Below are 21,275 nucleotides of genomic sequence, written 5' to 3'. Positions count from 1 at the left end.
TCAGTGAGTGGGTGTTCTTGTGGCCACTTATATCTGCATAACTTCTCATCATGGAAATGTTTGAATTCATACACTCCACTTGTGGGCGTGGGAGGAAAAAACCTTTGACCCTCCCAACCTGCTGTTTCCATGGCCCGCCGTGACATTTGGCATCTTCATGGCTCAATTGACAATTGCTGTGAACTACAAAATGGCCCCGCGTGATTCTTCTCCTGCTATCACAGCGCTCTCCAGATTCCTGACTGGTTAATTCCACCCGCATACACGAAGCCAAGGAAGACGTGAGCTGCCAGAGTGGAGGCTCCCATGTGGAAACCTCTGGCAAAGTAACTCTGCTGGAAGAGGCAAGGAGAAGTGAGGAGGGTGGGTAGGGGGGAGAGCAGGCTTTTTAAATGCATCTATTCTGCATAAAGAAATTATTTCCTTCAGGGGAAATAATGTATAGTAGAGTAATGAAGACGAAACATTGACTTATAGTCAGACAAAGGTCAGCTATTACCGGAAGCATTCTGTATCCTTTGCCAGAAGTTTGCTGTCTTACATTTCCTCTGAACACAAATCAGTGCAACTTATGATTAGCAATAATGACAACTTCTCCCTGAACCATAATCTATATATCTGATCCAGTGACCCAATGTCATAGGAAAATCTACTTAATAGACCCAACTAACATATATTTCCTTATCTGCAATTAAGTGATATTTGAGTGTAAATTTTCACCACGAGAGGTACAGCAAAACATTTAAAGAAAAATATTATTTTCTATAATTGTCCTGAATGTTTATTTTAAGTCAAAACTGTAGGGCTTTCTGCATTAACGCATTAATCCAAATGCAACTGTCTGCAATAAAGGGATTGAAATCTTTAATCCGCATAAATCACAAGCCATTATGTCATGCTATGTACACTGTAGATAAATAACCATAACAGGGCAGTAGCTGGATTTAACCTGCTCTCGCAGTAATGGAAAGTAAGGACACTGCTCTCAGACAGCTCAGTAGACAAGTCAGATGTAATTTGCTCCTTTTCCATATCAAACATGTCCCTTTTTAACCACTCTCTTTGGCTATTTTCTTTTTATTTTCTATTCATAGCAAGTTCTTAGGCTTATGTTGTTGGTGAATAGCATTTGCTGCACAAACAATCCAAAATGGACTGAAAGTGGATAATTTAGTTACCGGTGTGGATTTAACCCCAAATGCCCTGAAATGTCACCCAAGTTCCAGGCTTGGTAGAAAAAGCCTCTGTACGGACTACAAAGGCATGGGCAGTATCATTAGAATAGCACAAAAAAGGTGGCTTCATAGTTCAAAGGTTATTTAACTTTAAAGGTTATTTAACTTTAAATAACCTGTGTCTCTTCTTGTCATATAGTCTCAGAGAGCTCATTGTTAACCTTAACTGTGTAAAGAGAAAGCAAACTATCTGCAACCATGCCAATGTAATCATGTAAATAGTGTCACTTTAACAGAGGGGCATTAGACCTCACTGAGTCATTTTGTACATGCACTCCGGCGTATGCCTCATTGTACCAAAATAATTAGTGGCTTGGCAGAGAAGCACTCATTCAAATAGTAAATCTAAAAAAAAAACACATATTTCGCAGTAAATGCATTCACAAATCAGGGCACTGTAAAATAATTTCTCTACATACCGTCTTAAAATAATCATTATGAAATGCAAAGTAATCTCATTTTAAACCTTAGATTATAAATGTGATGAACTGCATTTGGCTTTAATTCTAAATTACAAATTTATTGTTAATCTAAAACTCCCTTTATTTCATAATTTCCATTCTTTTCAATTGTAAGATATCCAGCTAGAGACTCTTATCTGTGTTGAAACTGACATAGCTTTTTGTCACTTGTCCAAGTAATAACAGAACCGTTGCAACCTGATGTTTTATTAAGAAACATACATTTTTCAAGAATAATTGGCCTCATCCTTACATATAGTTGGACACAGCAGATACAGAGGCTGACAGGGGACACACACAGGAACACAGAAGTGAGGAAGAACCTCTCTCCAGACAGTCAGTCCCTCCCATAATGCATTAGAGACACTGCAGCAGCCCTGAGTGCACTTCTTTGATGGACACGTCAGGAGTGGCAGGTATATCCATCGTGCATTTATGAATCCCTTTGGTCCATGTCCATGTAAGGTCTTCCTAATGAATGCAAGATATAACAAGAAGTGAATTTAATGAAACACTTCCTGTTGTCTGCCTTTACTGACATGCAGTGCTCCGTATTAGTGATGTAGTGTACTGCATTTAGAGGAGTAAATATAGTTGAAGCAGAGCCAAGCTGCACTCCACAGCTTTGCTTTTATGCATACAAGTCAATAGTTTAAACAAGTGCAGTGCTGACGCAGACTCTGTCAGTTACAGCTAGAGATAAAGGGATATACAGATCCCACTCCTCGCTCTGAGGTGGGGCTATTGGTTCGATTACTCACCCACCCACTCACCTCTTTCTCTCACCCATTTAGATAGCAACACACTGATAGCCACATGCAGTTAAAAAGAGAGATACAGGAAGAAGGGGGAGGCCGTTTGGCACACCTGGCTTTGTGAGAACAATGCAACATTGGAGGGAAATTCAGCCAGGCTTGAAACAGTGGAATCAATAGTAGACTACATTAGTTGCTTTGGCATAGACCCTACTAACAAAATGGAAGGATCAATGCCAACTGCAGCCTTTCTCTGTGTTTATCTTCATCTCTTTTACAGCACAGTTACACCATGTGCGACCGACAAAGCAGGCAAACTGGAGAGTTCGTAGCACCCGTGTAGGTTGACCTCAATCTGAGAGTAACGATGAGCACGGGGAAACTGTCATGTCAGGCACAGCACAGAGAGAATAAAGAAACAGTGCATTTAATATTTCTGTAATGTTCACACATAGGCAATAGAAATCCTTTTGATTGAACACTTATCTCTAAAGTCGATCACAGTGGGGGGACGGTGCAGACATGAATGAAAGGCGCACACTGACAGAAATATGACAGCTGAGAGCTGACCTGTTATCACTCATATTTTGCTTTCCGCACAGGACGGGGCCACTAAGGAGCTTTGCAGAGTGAAAGCTTAGCTATATGTCGAGGAGAATAAATAAACCTGTGTTTGTGTTTTTCTAAGCAGCCCCCCTGCTCTCTCTCTCTCTCCCTCCCTTATACCTCCACCACCCACTCCCATTTACAACCACGTTGCTGCTTTGAAGCGCAGTCAACTCCCGGAGAGATATCAGCGCGGAATATTAAATGAGCGAACACCATCACTCATTAAAAAGGGAAACATTTCATGAAACAGACCCCCTTTGTATCAAGAGCTAACCAAGCCGACTCTCAGCGAGCAGCGTCCTCAAAGGCAGAGCAGGGAGTCAGGAGGGAGAGGAGAGGATTCAGGGGGCGGGAGTGCATCTAAGTTTGTTGAAAATAAAAAAAAAAAGAGAAATACAAAGTTTTGGCAGGAGATCAGGTCCTTGTTTAACCCAGGGTTTTGTGTTGCATGTTAGGAAGCACTTTGATTTTAAACATTTCCATAATGAAGCTCTGAAAATGCAGCTAAATTTAAGAAATATTTTGGTTCAAATGTGTTTTCAAGCTAATTTCAGCTGCAGCCCCGGAGGGTATTTATCAGTGGATGGCATGTGCGTTGGGGGAGCAGGACGGCTTGTAATGGGATTGACGGGAATGGTTTTTGAAGCTGGTACGGATGTTTTAGTTTTAATGTAGAGACAATTTCAGCAAAGTTTCAACGCCTTATGAGTTTAAGGTCTTTCATTTAAAAAATGTCAAAATTTGCAAGATGAAAAAGCCACTTATTCTGCACTTGAGTGCCAAAAACAAAATAAATCTTCACAGAAACCTAGAATGAAATAGCTCTTTGAATTGCTTGAAGCAGAATGAAAGGAAAGAAACTAAAAAGCTTTGAAAAGTGTATTTTAGGTTAAGTGATTGAACTGTTTGGTGCTACTTCCAAACTGGGGGATTGTAGTATATCGGCAAAGGGCAACTTCAGTGCAGCACAGCTGTCAGAGAGGAACTCGTATCAAATATTTAGTATAAGGGCTTTAGTGGTTGAACATTCAGGCAGCTGATACATCGCTCTGACACAGGACGAGAGGAAGCAGAGCTGCAGGCCAGCTACTGTCAACAGTCTGCACAAGTCAGCACAAAATTCAACTGAGTCAAACTGTAAAAAGACAGCAGCTCGGCAAATAGTCCATAAAGTTTGAGAATCAGTTCCAGGCCAAGTCAACTGGTTCAAAAAGGTGAGAGAGATACAAAAATGTTTGGCATAGAGAGTGCAAAGCAAATGTGGAAGGTAACTACATTTACTCAAATTACTGAAATTGAGTCATTTCTTTGGAGTACTTCTACTTTTTCAAGTACATTTTGAAATCAGTACTTTCACTGAATTCAACTTAAGTTCTACTTACATAAATTTTAACCAGAGTAACTGTACTTTTATGTGAGTAAAACACCTCAAAAACAGCTGACAATTGTTGTTGTTTTTGATGTGAGACACATCTGCACCATGAGTAAAGTTGCCCACTGAGTAAGAGTTCCTGCCTGTGACTGTGGGTGTCCATAAAGGCCTAACGGTGACAATGTTTAATCATTTCATTATTTCTATGCAGGCCTACTTACATACAACTATGCATACATCTTCTGTGCAATATTAACACATCTGCATATGCAAATTCTGTTTACTAGGGCAATGTGCAAGCATGTTAGCAATTTAAATAAGCAGACCAAGTGCAATACATCAACACTTTAGCACTGTAGCACTTTACCATCCGCCTTATGCACTTTAACACTTTACACATTCTGCTGCAATAGTCACTTTATCACTGGTCAGTATAGCAAAGTATTATAGCCACCTTCTGTATTCTACTATGTGAGTTCTTGTATAATACTGTACTGTTTATTTTGTTTGTTCTCGAAGGATGGGAATTGGTTCCAATTGAAAACCCGTTCCACGTGGTTAAATCCATCGACATCATTTACATTTAATCTTACTGATTCGCTTATCAATTCCTTACTTCCACATGCCCTGCAAAAACACAGTCTTGCTAGAGGCAGTCAAGGCGAACAAGAGCAGAAAAGTCGAGGATGTAAATATGGGCAGTCACAAAAACAGGCTAAAGCGCTAAAAAGTGTGGCTCATTTCTCGAAAAATGGCAGTAGCAGAGCAATGTTAACGTCTGCTGAACAGTGATTTCATGCAAGGCACGCATCTTTTTGCACAAGAACTGTTAATTTTGCACAAGATTTCAATTTCTTTTTACAGACTAGGGCTTAGAAATTAATCAAAAAATAGATTAAATCACAATATGGCCAACTGCAGTTTTCAATTCAGAGAAGTTGCAATATTTATTTAACCTGAAATTTAAATCTAAATACAGGTTTAAAACTTTTTTTGCAGCAGCAGTGATGTTACACATAACATATCACGCAAACATTCAAGCCCCATTTTTTTTAGAATAGTCTACAAAAATCCTACTTTCTTGATTTTTGTGCATTTTACTGATTAAATATGAGGATAACATAAAAAATATCATTTCCTTCAATACAATAATAAAGAGGAACCGATTGCATTGATGGCATCGGTTATCAATCCCTACTGTTCTGTCTGATTTTATGTGTATTTTTTATTTTCATTATGTCATGATGGATGTCCACTTTTATATGTATGCCATCAACCTGCCAATATCTACAGATGGAAATAAGCCTATGGCTACAATCTGGCACATGTAAATTAATGTGTACTGTCTCCTGTCATAAATAAATAAATTATTTATCTGTATTGCCTTGCTATGAGGTTGACCCTCTGCTTTTTTCTTGCCAGAGCAGACCCACCTTACCACAGATATTCAAGAGTCACTGCAGCTCTGTTAGATTGTAAAATATTTATTTTAAAAGTGAAGTTTATGTAGTGTGGACAAATCTAGATTTATTAAACTGTTATTATCATTTATTATAGACGTGTGATTTCACTTGACCAGCCTGGTTGGAGATCCATTCTCTAGTTGTTCTTGCTACAAAAGGAAGATCATATAACTCCTCAGTATACTCACTACTCAGTCCTTAAACTTTGGATTAAATGCTTTTTTACTTTAACAGCAGCTTGGCAACTAGTCCATCAAGGTTGAGAATCAGTTCCAGCCCAAGTGGACTGGTTCAGAAAATTGAGACAGATAGAGAAGTGTTTGGCATAGAGAGTACAAACCAAAAGTGGGAAAACCTCACAGCTAATCTAACCAATCAGACACCACAAAATGCACCGTTTCCCGTCTGTGACTCCACTTGATGGATTTCCTGAAGCACTAGTATCAGGTCACATTTCAGTTACTGTGAAAGAATATGCATTTCCACCTTACATGCTCTATTTTCTTCCTCCCTCTCACACTCAGGGGGTTATTTGCTAACTGGTTATCAGGACTTTTTGTTCCTTAATAAAGGCACATCAGCCCAGCTGCCTGGTGTAAATTGACTTGTTCAGGCAGTCGCACAGGAGGGGCGGCGGGTGGGAGGGTGGGAGCTGCGCTGATCAGATCTGCTTCATTTTAAAGGCATACAGCCTCAGCAAAAACACCAGGTATTATCCACTCCCTCAATCCCAGATCGGCCCATGACTAAGTGCCCCAGATGTAAACCCCGACACAATGAGCAAAGAATGGTATTCCCATATGGCTTCTTCTCTTAAAGCGCTGGAGCTGAAAATACAAGACGGCTGCATAAGAATGTTTTAATGATGTTTTAAAAGGCAGCGTTCCCTTCATGGAAAAACACAAAAATGGATGCTTCTCTTGCACAGACATAAATATGAGTCACCTTTAACAGAAATGACTGATTATAGGTAGTAACAGAGTAACCGAGCACTAGAGGAGAAACAGCGAAAAAGAAAGTCTACAAGCCAAGATAGTGCCCCATAAAAACAGAGCAGACGGTCAAAATCCCTCCAACATGTGAGATTATTTACTTTCTACTGAGGAGATTTACATCCACTCAGGAACCATAATAAGCCTTTCCTCAGATGCTGAAACAGCTATCTGACAAACTCCAAGGAAAATATGGAACAAGTGTAGTCAGTCAACACAGAACAAGAATTTAACCGTTTAATCCCTTTGACAAGGATCGGCCTAAAAGAAAGAGAACGACTCGACAGATTAATGCCAAATCAGAACAGCTCAGGGCGAGATTTGATCCCTCTTATTGATTTCCTTTTGCCTTACTTTGCTGATTCTGCAATAGGAGTTGAAACAGAGAAGAATTTAAAGCATAAAATTGCAGCTGCTGGATGCTGGTACACGTTTTTTTTCCCCTGATCCATCATGGAGACTGTCTGGTGTAACAGAGCAGGAGAGGACACCGAAGAGACCCTGAAATAAAGAAATAAATGACGTTGAACTCTGTGTTCTGACCAAACAGGCCTTCTGGTAATTTTAGACTGCTTCTGTCTGGGACAAGCATGACTTGTGTTATTTGACTAAACTTCCTTTTCCCCTTAAATAGTTCCATCCAGCGGCTGGGGATCAGATCCAAACTGCTTCATCATCACAGAGACATGCTGGAGGAGAATAAGCCATGACTCATTTATTTATTCTCATCATGACTACAAGCCTGCAAATAAACTCCAAACAATGGCAGAGCTGAGCTTAATTTTACATTCATTCAAACCTTAATACTATTTGTGCTGTCTCCCGCACGCAGAGAACACTCCATTTTGGCATAACCTTTCCATTATTTAAGTTCAGTGCTTATCATCATGTTTTATTCATCTATTTTGTGATACGCTGCCTGTATGCAGAGACCACAGAGGCTGAAAACGTGCATTATGAGCACGCAGGGAAAATTACAATATGACTTAGATTTGGATGCAGACTTTGCTAATGCACAGGGGCGTAATCAAATACCAAATACACAAATATGTATGAACCTATCAGTTCTTCAGAGTTGTAATAATCCATATTACTTCATAGTTTAGATGCAGACCTGAAAGTGGTTGTGTGTTGACCCTACAACTACTAGTTAGCAGCAGGCATTAATTTGACTCTGCGGTACTTTGACCTCTCTCGCTAAACAGTGAGATCTCACGAGTGTATCCGGTGTGCAGCTAGCTCATGCATTAGCCAGTTAACGGCTGAATCCCAGATGATGAGAGCTGAGATGATGTGTTGACTATTTCTGGCTTTAGACAAAAAAGGGCACTTAAGACCTTGACATGTTATTTGCAAGATATGCCACACAAGCATGGCCCGTTCTAAATTTAAGTAATCACAAATAATGCTGAATATATTCACTTCATCTCTATGTTCCCTGCGGAGCATAAATGCCTGTTCAGTCGCTTCAGTTTAACACTAGAACCATCGGGAGTCTCTTCATGCCTCAACAGTCTACAGGTAAAATTTACCCATCATTAGAGTGTCTTAATTTTCATAAATAGCACTGATTGAACACAATTATCTAAACTCAGACACTCAGCAGCTCTTTAACCAAAGAAAGAGACCTAGATCACCATAGGAAGATGATCCGTCACATTCAAAACTGCCATACTGACGGCGCCATCCTGAAATTTCACAATAGTTAATGTCAATTTTTGCCTATGGTATCTATGTTGAAGGTTGATCTATGATGATGTAGCAGTAGAGTGAATGAGTTGCTCCATTACAGCATCCATTGTTAAACTTTTGACGTGAAATAAAACAGAGAGAAAATCAATGGTTTCTTTAGAGGTAAAATTTACCCACATGGTTGTTCTAGATGAACATGGATTCAATTTGGAATTATGCAAATATTATATTGTGACACCGGTTGCTTCACAACAAACTTTAAGGAGACTGACAGACTTTAAAATAATAGCAGTAAGGCACAATTAGAGAACAACCTGGGGAAAGTTTTACCTGGCAGCGGTTCTAGTGCTAAGGTGCACTTACATTGTAGCTAAACTTGAAAGTTTTATTCACTGTTCACAAAAATATGACCATTCAGTATATTGAGGTACAATATTGCCAACACTCGCTAAAGAGTGATTTAAAAGATGACACTTATTCTGCATGCCTTATCTCCTCAGACAGGTTGTTCCAAAGTCAAGGGGCCCTGATGGAAAAAGCCCTATCAACTTTAGTCTTCAGTCTCGACTTTGGAACAACCAGGAAGCCCTGATTATCCATCATTTTATCATTGCAGGAAGCTAAAATCGTAACTGAGTTTATCATAGGATAGCCCTTTGATGTACAGCATCTCATTTTCAACAGGGTCTTGAATCATATTTGAACCTGAATGAAGCACCCTGCACGAACTATCTTACACTTATAGTAACTGACTCAGAAGAACATAGTTTGGGTAGATGGAAGATTACGTCATGAACTTTACAACAGAAAAAGGAACTTGTAATGGGAGGAAAAGGAAAAAGAGAAATGTTTGACAAAATAAGAAACAGACGACTTTTGACGTGTCCTCTGTGCTGCCTTAGAGTGTATTTTTTAAGGGAAGTGAGACACTAAGGAGAGTTGTGGACTTATTTTACACCACTGTGGCTGCAGTGGCATAATCAAAGTTTGCTGAAAGGGGGAATATAGCATTCAATTATCATGATTAAAATATTAATGCACCCTTTATTAACCTTAATTGGTTGTGATTAATGCATTAATGCTGACAGCTCCCTTTTAACTAGCCATTACAGTAACAATTATTGTGATTGTTGTTGCCATATAATGCCCCAATACAGCTGACTTAATTTGCCTCTTGTTGGATGCAAAGCTGCACTGCAGTAGTTTAGGAAAGCTAAGGTTGCATAGCACAGTACACCAGATGTCACTCTGTCTGTGCAGGTCAAATGAAATTTAAGTATCCAGCCTGTATTTAGAGCATATGAAAAGAGACACATGATTTAGCAGGACCTTCACCTTGAACTTTTACTGGTGACACCATATAATCGTCCAGTTCAAAGTACAAAGAAGTACAAGCAGGGATGTTGGACTCTTGGCTCATCAATGAAAGTCCCTTTGACATGCAATACTTAGACATCAAGGACCACTAAACCGTACGTTAACAATAATAGCGCATCACATGACTGATAAAAGGAAGCTAGGCGCATGCACTGCAAACACGCGCCATGCATGACAGCCATACAGGGGGGAAATAGCAGCATTACTGAAGGATGCTGTTTTTTATAGTAAAAGAGAATGGACTATATTTCAAAAAAGTGCAATATAATCACCTTTCTATATTACCCCAACATATCACATCATCACACTGGTTTTTCTGGGTTATTTTGCCAATACACAGCCCTACTAATCCACATTTTTTAGCCAAAGAATAGAAAAATCACTTGTTCTAAAAAAGTGAAGGGCCGATCCATTTCTAGACTCATAGCAGACAAAAATGAGCCAAACTACGCTTTAAAAAGACATTTAGAGCAGTGTTGTGAGAGGGATTTGCTAAAGAGCTGACAGCAGAACCACAATGAGCTAAATGCTCAAAGAGATGAAGTTTGAGTGGCCCAGTGCCTCCATTAGTTCTTCTGGCAAAAAGAGAAGCTTAATCTCCTGTCAGCTCCCCTCAAGCCAGTCTCCCAGGACTCACAGCTCTCTCCATCCATCACCTCAGCAGGGACCAAAGGGAGACTCCCCAAAGGAGTCGAGATCAGAGCAATTTGCATCCGCACTCAAACCATCAAGGCCCAACAATCCCACAGTGCCTCTCTCCGTTTCACTGTCAGCTCGATGAAATGCAAAACGCCGCAGAGAAGCAATTACAGTTTCCTTCAAAAGACGGAGAGAATTAGCAAAGTCACAATGCTAATGATGCTGTTCCAAATTCGCAGCAGCTTTCGTCCCATGATGCATCTGTTGAAACGGTTCCCTGTCTGTTTCAGCGCTCGACATCAAACATCTGCTTCTGCACTTTACATGAACATGAAGCAGTTGTCCTCACGCTCCCTGGCTGTTCAATCAATCAATCATTCAATCGAGCTGCGATGGGTGACATTTCTCACACTGATTTCTATGTGCTTTAAATGAGTCTGTAGTCTTAAATGAGGCTGCAGAGGCTCAGCATGTGACTGTTTGTCATGAGTCAAAACCAACTGTTGGGTTTCAGGCTCCGATGACAGGCTCGCGCATAGAAATGGGCAGTTAGCTGTTCAATTAACCCTGAACTGTCGAAACAATAAAGCTGTCAATCTCAACTAAACAGGAAACATCACCTGTGGTTCACGTCTCTCTGGGGACATGAGGAGAGAATCACGCAGGAAATAAACACTGATAAAGGGCAGTGACACACAAAATAAAGCAGCTGTGTTGTGATAGTAGAAGAGATGCTTACTTCCAAACACTCATGCATGAAAAGACTGACAGATCTGCACAATAGAGATCTCAAGCAGAGCCTGCATGCTGCCAAAGATTGTAATTCACAGCAACACTATTTTCATTTCCCGATAATGGTGCATTCATAGATACTCAACCACAAATTCACCATTCATTTCCCAAATGTTAAATCCAACTAGGATGAGGAATTAAAGCAGGAAAATCTCCTCATCCCACTGCTGAGAGTGATATCTATACAGGCTCGTACAGCAGCAGGACCCCAGGACGGAGCCAAGCCATAAACAACCACCTGGCTGCAAACTCAATTCACACCCAATTAAATATCAGTGTGCAGTGGTGGAGAGAGCAAGAGCTCATATAGGAAAGCAGCAACAGAGCTGCTGTTATAACTCACAGATCCATTATTCTCCATGTTCCTTTTTGATAATCTATTTGGCACACAGCTCGGGATATTCTGTTTATGAATTTGGCACTCTTGTGTTTTCCACTAATGGCTATTACAATGACAAGCACAAATGGCTTTCCCAAATGGATGACTGCAACAGGCTTTGCAGCCACTTGCATTTGTTAGGACCATTCCCCCTCTTGTTTGCGCTGGGATAATAAGGGAAGAGTCTGGAGCATGCTGTATATCAATTAAGCCATCAAAGGCGCTGGGCATTTATGGCAACGCCCTTTAACCTCAGGGTGAAAAGGCACATTCTTGTTTTTACATGTGAAAAGAAAGGCGTTGGATTAAAACTATTTCCAAGCTTTTCCCTGCGTAAAGATGTCTGAAAGCATGATTTATGCAGACACTCTGGTTTTAAATAAACTACAGCAGCTGAACAAAACAGGGATAAGGGCAAAGTGTATTCATATGATGTCTAATTAGACTCAGAAAACACCTCCCGCTTCCTCCGGTGAGACGTTTCCAGGGCGCTTTAAGAGCAATTTTAAGACATTTTTCCACTCCCCTTGATTGAACAGCTTCAAAAGATTTCCACCGTGAATCCCAAGGGAACCAGTTAATCCTGATCTTCTGCACAAGCAAAGGGATCATCTCAATGTAAATCAGACAGAGGCTTTTGATCAAAGTATTCAATCAGTCTTAAACACATGATGCTATAAGGAGCCTCTCTCCGAACAAGGTCGACATCGTGGTTGTTCCAGAGCTCAAGGGAGGTAGAAAAATAGTTAAGATGTGACAACGTGTTTGCTTGGAAAGTACTCTAAGCCTAGAAAATAAGCACAGAGAGCAAGGTCGGCACAAGGCTGGACACGGAGTAAAAATGCTGCAAATAAACTGAAGATTTTAGAGAATTAGTTGCAGACAAGATCTGACTTTTCTTGGCCACACTTGACCCTTGTCTGTTCCTTCGCAGAAAATAAGGGCGCCACATGGAATTTACTTGTCAAAGATAAAAACAAACCAGAAAAGTTCAGCTAAGCTTTAAAAAGCTCCTCTGCATAGCACAGAGCACAGAGACACAAACACATGCATGGGCAGTGTTAAATACATGGGGTTTTGTAGTTGGCTTTGTTTGGTCTCCCAATTAGCAGGTTGTCAATAGAACCAGAATAATGATGCTTCTTCCAATAAAAGTCAGATACACCTTTTATGCATGTGTTAAATGATTAGGCCCTCTTTAGGAAGCTTTAATGTCAGTGTGATCAATGTCAAATTATCACTCCATCTATCAGCGAGCAGTACTTCCCTCTAGCTCATCCTCTGCCCAAAAAATACACACAATATAGAGTGAAAACAGGGTTTAGCATCAGGTTTGAATATGACATATATGATTTAAAAACTACATTTATGCATTTATATTAACTAAGCAGGTGGGGCAGGCAGCCACAGGGGCATGACAATATGAATGACATAAGCATTTGTTAAGGACATAAAAATGTCAAAGGTAATAAATTGCTAAAACTTTTCTACAAACTTGCTACAAAACCATTAAAGATGTGTATGTTATTCACTGATTATTGGAATTATGTTGAATTCATGTTCCTCCTTTCATCCAAAGAGGGTTTGGGTGGACAGGACAGCATGATTTTGAGTGATTTGGACTGTGCAACAAGGCTTTTAATTTGAAGAAAATGGTCAATTTTGCATTAGAAAACATCTATGGAAGCTGCAAATGAATGATTTCCAACCTCTGAGTGTGCACACTAGAGCTGTCATTATTTTTACAATTACTATGATTATTTTGATCACCTCTGAGATTATTAATCACGTTTCTTTATTGATTTTCAAGGTACAATGTGTAAAATTGGCAACAATAGCAGCATCTAACACAGTGGTTGGAGGTCAGGGGGGTCCCAGACCCCAGGTCTCCAAAACCAAAGTTTCTACAGTCAGACTCTAGACTGTAATGCTCACTTACGGTGGTAAACATGGCAACCAGTAGAATAAAAAGAATGCATAACTGCTATTTGGTCCCTTCTACTGTAGAAACATGACAATGTAAGATGGAAGAGTTCATAGAGGAGGCTCTTCCTAGAGGCTCATTATGAATTTGTTAAAACAAAACTATTTTATTAGGGTTGTCAAAAGATTACATTTTTAATTGTGATTAATCTCAGATTATCTGTAGTGAATTGAAATAAATTGCACCCTTTTTATCCCATTTTGCAATACCACTATTTGGTATTTTAAACTATTTTTGCGCCATTTTGGATGGTATAAAACATAGGGTAACTGACTTCCTGTTTGGATACAAACATGCTTTCATAGATAGATTTAAGATGATGATACAAACTTAACTACAGAAAATGGATGAATTTACAGGATATCAGGATGCAGTAAAAAGTAAATATTTGATCATACAAGGTTCAGATGCCTTTTCACTTGTCCACTGAGCTGTCAGTGAGTGTTTTTTAAGTAAAATTAGACATTAATGAGCGGTTGTGAACTTACTTTACACCTCTATTGTTGCAGGGAGAAGCTGATGTTTCTTAACCAAAGTGTGTCAGTGGGAAAATAAAGCACGCAACTGATCGAGATTAAATAAAATTAGTGCACTAATTGTGTGACTTGATTAATCACAATTAACTTGATTAATCTTGACAGCCCAAATTTTCACACATTCAGGTGATCAAAGGAGTGCTGCATGACTTGCTGATGATGTGTGATTACAGTTATAGGGGGCAATATTGCGATTGCAATTACAACATAACACATAAATGATATCATGAGTCTGCTTGCCTGGTTATCAAGGCAATGCAGAGAATAATGAGAATCTAGAAGTCTGATTAATCTACTCTTAACATAAAAAAATAAAGATAACTGCAGGCTGTTACGCAGGCTGCTCTATCATTGCACAGCTGATATCCCATTTGCAATCAGATTAATTGTACAGCACTAGATTAAGCACTAATTTCAACATATAAATATAATGTTTCATATCAAGTTTGTTCTGCGAAATGCTTCTAAAAATTACACACCGTACCTTTTTCTTGTACTGTATATATACCCTGTCCATCATCTGTTGCCAGGGCTGGAGTGGGACAGGCATTTTTGACCCATATCTGCCCCTAACAAGTGGCTAGACATAAACTAGTGTTCTGTATTCATCCTCATCTAAGATTATGTTTTATTCAATGGTATCCTAATATATCAGCTTGACATGACAACCTTTGGCACACATTTTAAATGTAAACAGTTGATGCCAATCCTGTCATTTTGGTAGTGGGAAACCCAAAATTGTAATCAGGACCTCTAAAAATATTCACGGATAGCCTGGATTGTGCTTGCTGCTAGTTAGGAAACAATGCCTTTAGAAGTCTGCTTCATCGTTTCACAGCAACATGGCCTTGCCAATAAAATGTGTTCAATTAAATGTTAAAGTCAAGCGCTATTTGGACTCCGTTAAAGCAAACATATGAGAAGAACAAGCTCACAGTAGCCTTTGTCAGTGATTAAATGCCCTGCCCCAATCACCCAAATGTTCTGTTCCTATCACCCAAATGTTACTGGAGAAAATGCACTAGTTTCCACAAAAGTGTAACATGATGAAACCCTTCTTTTCTCCTGAACATCTACAGTATTACAGAAATACACAATGTGTTCAGCCTTTTCTTTAAATTCATGGCAAGAAAGCTGCTACACGACAGAGACAACACCAAAATCGTCCCAATATCCCTGAATTCACCCCACACCCACTCCATTTCTCTCTGTCTCTCTGGCACCTTAAATCTATCATACATCCAAGATATTTTCTCAGAGGATGACTGAAGCTAAAGACAAATGTCACCACAACCTGAGTCACTCTTCCTCTGAAAATACCAGAGCAGAGTATAAGGGGAGCACAGGCCTGAGGATTTCATTCACACTTTAAAATGAAGGATTTGTGGACACAATGCGTGCTCAATCTCTATATTTTCTATTTTCAACAGCAGACTAAAAGCCGGGAGCAGAGGCTGGAGAGGCCACAGGTTTCAATTATCATTCAGGAGCTCTCTGTGGCTCCGAGTTGCCATTGCAATGAGATATTGGAAAACTTGGAGAGTGCTGGCCTTGCCTGTCTGCACGGTTCGCTCATATCGCCATCTGCCTGCTGCAGGAGTAACTTCATTATTTTGCAGCCAAATAAGTATTCTGCAGCCGTTTGAGAAGGGGTTGAGTCCAAGACTGAAACAATTTCCAATTCTCTCTCACTCATTTGCACATCTTGTTGCAAAACACACAGCAAGCAATCAAATCGATCCACCCATTCGTGCATTAATCACGTCTGTGTTCATGCCAAGTATCACGCTGCACAGACCCACCGTGGACAGGGGAGGTGATAATAAAATGAGGCAGATGATGAAGTCTGTGTTTCTGCAGCTTACCTTGGACGTGCAGCGCTAACAGGAGGATCCACATCCCCACACACATCGCCATGGCTCCTCAACTATCCGGATCTACTCTGATAACCTGACTCTGGATGATCTGGATCACTCGTCACGACAAAGACCAAGCATGTAACTTCTGCAAATCCCACTTCGACCCCAACTACTGATCTACCTCCTTCACTGAGCAGCACGACACTTTTGCAGAACTACAGGATCGTTTGTGCGCTTCTCTCCGTGGCAAAGGCATCAATTTCACGTCTACGCAGATTCCCCTTTCTGGCGGAGAGTTTGCACAAAGTAGAACCTGGCCGGATCCTCGAAATGAGATCCAAGCGGCTGCAGATGAGCCGTTTAGGTGATGAAGTGAGTGCGCGGAGCAGCAGGCGAGGAGAGAAAGGAGAGTTTGTTCTTTATGTGAGCAGCTCTTCTAGTTTAAACATCCAGCCTTTGTTGCTCCATCCACCGCAGCCGCTGCAGGACTCTCTCTCTCCCCACTTCCAGGGTCGTGGATCGGAGGTGAAGTGGGCGGGAGGTCCTCGATCGATGCTGCGCTGGGAAGTTTCCAACACTTGGAGAGTTCCCCTGGGGTAATGTCGCCTCGTCTTCCGTCTGCGCAATTGTCACAGCACCTCACGGATAATCTGCTGGCACTGTCCCTGTTATAGTTCCTTAAGTTCCCGGTTTGTGCAGACACTCAGAGCCGCAGAGATCCAAACAGCAGGCCGGTGAAGTTGTTAGAAGTGTGGAAATGGAGGGATAAGCCCCCCTTTTCTTCTTCTTCTTTTAGATGAAATACAGTGTAGCTTTATCCCACTCTGCGCACCGCCCCGCTGATCTGCCACCACAGTGTGTTGCTGACTATCGCTGACGCTTTGGGAGAGATCGGCATCGGGTGACGTTGCACAAGGGAGGAGCCTGGATTGTCCTGCAAAAAAAAAAAAAAAAAAAAAAAAGCAAAAGCATCGGCTGGAAAAACTACAGCAGCATGGAAGCCCCTTCAGGAAGTGACTCGAACTTTTAGATCAATGGATGACTCGTTTTGCGCAGAATAGGCTACATAAAAAGATAAAAAATATTTATATTTAGATTTAAGATCCTACACGGAAACCGGGGTAAAGATGTATGTGGGACAGCAACACAGCGTGTACAGGCATGCTGGAGTGAAACAATGCAATGAGCAACAACAGTCTCATGTTGAAATCCTCCAGAGCCTTCTCTGGAAGAAGTGACGAACAAGATTGCTCAATTACAAGGTAAAACACATATAACGATTATTTTAAATGATTAAAACATGATTGCTTACTAAAATCTTTCAGCATTCATCCAAATTAAATACACTAACAACCTGAACACAAGCATGAAAATAAGCAGTGTGTGGAGATAAGCAACAAAATACAGTTCTATAAAAATAATGATAGACTACATATCAGGGACAAGGCCGCCCATAAGGGGGGATAAAGGGGGGGCTTTCTTGGGCCGATGGTGGTCAGCAAAATCATTGTCATTTAAAAAGTTAAGCTGTGATAATCATATTATTTTTTTGTACCTGAGTATTAACCACTCTTATCAAAGCAACATCAATGGATTTTATTTATTATGTAGTTTATAACCTTTTTTAAACGTATACCCACTTACCTAAAACAGTTACTTTTTTTTGTAACGTTAAAGACGTAACCTTGCAAAGCAGATGGAGTCGCTCGTTTCTGTGTTTCTCACTGGCGAATCCATCTTGCAAAGCTCCCATCTGAAAAGACTGGGCCTGGTTAGAAAGTGACAGGACCAATCAGTGTCAAGGGGCAGTGCTGTCGGGCGCCGCCAAGTCGTGACGTGGGCACAGGAAGCTGGTACAATTATGGCAGAAGAGATTAGTGTGGATGCTGCTAAAGCGCCAGTTTTATCAGAACTCAATGATATTTCTTTGTTAAAAGAAGAACAGAGAATAGTATTGAGTTGTTTTCTTTTCAAAAACGACAAAAGTCTATAGTCACCATGGTTCCTGTTATGCAGTTCTCTATGGAGTTTACTCCTCAGTAGGGGCTACAACGTCAAGTATTTTGTTGCTCTGATTGGCCTGTAAAGATGTGACAGACAGAAGGTCAGACTTTATGGATAAGCCACAATCTGCACAAAAAACAGGAAAAACTGGAAAAAACGGAGAAAATTTTAAAGGAAAAAAAATAATTCATTGTGAAAAGATGCAAAAAAATGGGCATGACGTGGTGAAAAAGGGCAAAAGGAGGAAAAAAAGGAGACAGCAGCAAAAAGTTAAATATTGCAAAAATGTGTCAAAATGGGCTAATCTTTGAGAAAAATGGCAAATGGCCAAAAAGTTGGTACAAATGGGCATAAAGTGGCAAAAATAAAAGCAATAAAAAATCATTCCAAAAGAGCAAAAAGTGGCAAGAATGGGAAAAGACAGGCAAAATTGGTACACAAAGTGGCAGCAAAAAAGGCAAAAAAAAAAAAAAAAGTTGGCAAAAAGGGGCAATCAAAAGGCAAAAAGTGACATAAATGGGAGAAAATGCTGCAAAAATGTGTTGGAAGTTTTAAATTAAGGGTGTAATGCAGCACAAATGAGTTAAAGCAAAACTTGGTGTAAAAAGTGCTGATATGTGTTGAAAGTTTAAAGAAGGACAGACAGTGGAAAATATGGGTTAAGCATGGCAGAACGCAGCATAAGCTGGGGGGGGAGTGGCATAAAGAGTTAACAAAAAATTTGGGAAAATGGGCTAAAATTGGCAAAAAAAAAAAAAAGAATTGAAGAAATTGCAGCAAAGGGCATAAAGTAGCAAATATGAGAAGAGTTGCAAAATGGGTTAAAGTGGCAAATAAAGGGACAAACTGGCAAAACGGGTTAAACATGTCAACAAAAAGGGACAAAAATAAGGGATAAAAGTGGCTAAAAAATGGGCAAACAAGGGACAAAAAGTGCCAAAATGTATGAAAGCCAATGGGTCGGAAGTTGTAAATAAAAGGGGTAAAGCAGCACAATCTGGATAAAAGAGGGGAAAAAGGCGTTTAAAAAAAAGCAGCGTGGATAAATAATGCTAAGATTAGATCCAATAATAGATTGACACACTTTTAGCTCCAAACTGTTGGCACCAATGCTACTGATCCAACACACATACATTGATATCATCAATAAATCACGACTGGGGTGGGCCCATTTACTGGGTTTGATAGGGGCCCATCCAGTTTTGAGGGCAGGCCTGATCAGAGATGGGCAGCTTTGGTCACTTGAAGGGCTACGTAATTTTTATTCTCACTGCCAGATGGCCAAATTCACAAATTTTGGGATTTTCCCCTGATAATTATTAAAAAAAAAAAATGATGTATTCATGGCAGACATAGTTATTGAAAGTAACTTGAGGGCCGCAATGACTAAGAAGAAGGGCCGCATGTGGCCCTTGAGCTGCCAGTTGCCCATCACTGATACGTATGATTACAACAACAAATAAAATCCCGCTTTTGAAAGTGGCGATGAACTATTGTGGCAAACCACTCAGAAACATGCACACATAACAACATCCCCAGGGACAATACAAGCACATCACAGCATGCGGCTCAGTAATTGTTTAATCTCATTTATCTTGTTTTCATGATCACGGGGAGCCAAAATCCTTATCTAAATTTAAACTCAATTATCTGCCCCACACTAGTGACACATATTGAGATTAAAAGCAAATTCCTTTATTTCTCAAACTGTTCAAACCTCTTTAACACCAGTATTTAGTTTAAAAGCAGTAATGGAACATAACTTAGACAAGAAAGGTACTTTGACTTTTAGAGCATTTGTACACAAAGCGAGTCACCACCTGCTTTATAGAGTTAAAAATAGAACAACCTCTTACATGAAGCTTGTGCTCGACTGCATTCAATTTTAGAGTTGCAGCACCACCATGGACTTGTGTTTTTCTGTTTGTGGCCTTCAGTGGAAAAAGTTTGGATAACCCTGCATTAGGAGCATCAAAAGATAAGGCAAAAACACATTTTAAATTGAATTATTTAGACATTAGATCACTAGAAACAGAAAGTAACATGGGGCAAAAATAAGAGCTACAAAAAAAAATTTATTGACATCTAGGGATGCACATTATTAGATTTTTTTTTCCAATATATGATATTCCAATGATTACAAACTCATTTTAGCAAAACATATCAATACCAATATAGCTTATACACTGTATGCAGTTTAGACCAAAAACTTTAGTCCTTTAAATGCATGAAGACTTCAGCTAATGCAGGTTTGTGTGTCCTGCCTTAAACCTGTAAATTCATAAGGCTTATATTAGCTGCCAATACATCAGTTGTAAATATCAGCAGAAACACCAATGTCTGCAAATATAATTAAATCTTTACGCTATTGTCTGCAAATACCAATATCATGCCAATAATATTGTGCATCCCTCAAACTATCCTCAAACTGGTGATTCCTATCTTACAAACAGTCCACTCCAGAATGGATTTAGGCTCACAGTTTGCTTCTTCTGTGCTGGCCACTGCCTAAGCTGCCCTGGATATCCCCCAGGGCTGCTGTGATGGTGCCATCCTGTCACAGTCTTGACACTTTAACACTCTAACAATGTAAACGAAATGCTTCTTTCAAAAAACTTAATCAAAGGCTTGATTTTATTGGTTAAGTTCCCCTATTCCCCAATCACAAAATAAATACAAAGACAGCTTAAATAGTAGTATTCTCAGTCTTAGTTAGCCAATTATCAGCTGTAAGAACAACACTGCACTGAGTCTAGTCTTACAGGAAGGCGGGGCCCCATTAATGTGGAAATGTGGTCATTTCTTATATGCAGTGACTCACCAAGGATCCCCGTTGTGACCCCTGGGGTATCCCAGACCTCACATGAACCACAAGTCTGACAAAGAAATCAGGGTGGGGCAGTAAAAGCTGAAATCAAATATTTACCACATAGTCATCTGCTCATATTCTCACAGTGAGATCATGTTGTTGTAAATTATTAAAAGAGAGGGGTGACTTTTATTTTGGTGGTCTTGGGAGTAAAAAATGACACACTGACAAATAATGTCAACATTTGCTTGAATCTTAATCCACATGTGGGTTTTTGTTCGTAGTAAGAGAGGGGAGTAGGGAGTAAATTTTCACAG

General features: G+C 40.0%; 1 protein-coding gene across 1 annotated transcript in view; it reads right to left on the bottom strand.

Moving 5' to 3' along the window:
* Positions 1–16,988, bottom strand: part of nectin1b (nectin cell adhesion molecule 1b) — a 139,988-nt gene extending 123,000 nt beyond the window's left edge. Inside the window, exon 1 of the mRNA XM_041801728.1 lies at positions 16,152–16,988. Within this exon, the coding sequence (XP_041657662.1) occupies positions 16,152–16,203 (52 nt within the window). The 5' untranslated portion in view covers positions 16,204–16,988. The remainder of the gene's footprint in view (positions 1–16,151) is intronic.
* Positions 16,989–21,275: the final 4,287 nt, after the last annotated feature.

The sequence above is a fragment of the Cheilinus undulatus genome, linkage group 2, assembly GCF_018320785.1.
Source record: "Cheilinus undulatus linkage group 2, ASM1832078v1, whole genome shotgun sequence".
Lineage (NCBI taxonomy): Eukaryota > Metazoa > Chordata > Actinopteri > Labriformes > Labridae > Cheilinus > Cheilinus undulatus.
This window is presented reverse-complemented; position numbering and strand designations above follow the sequence as displayed.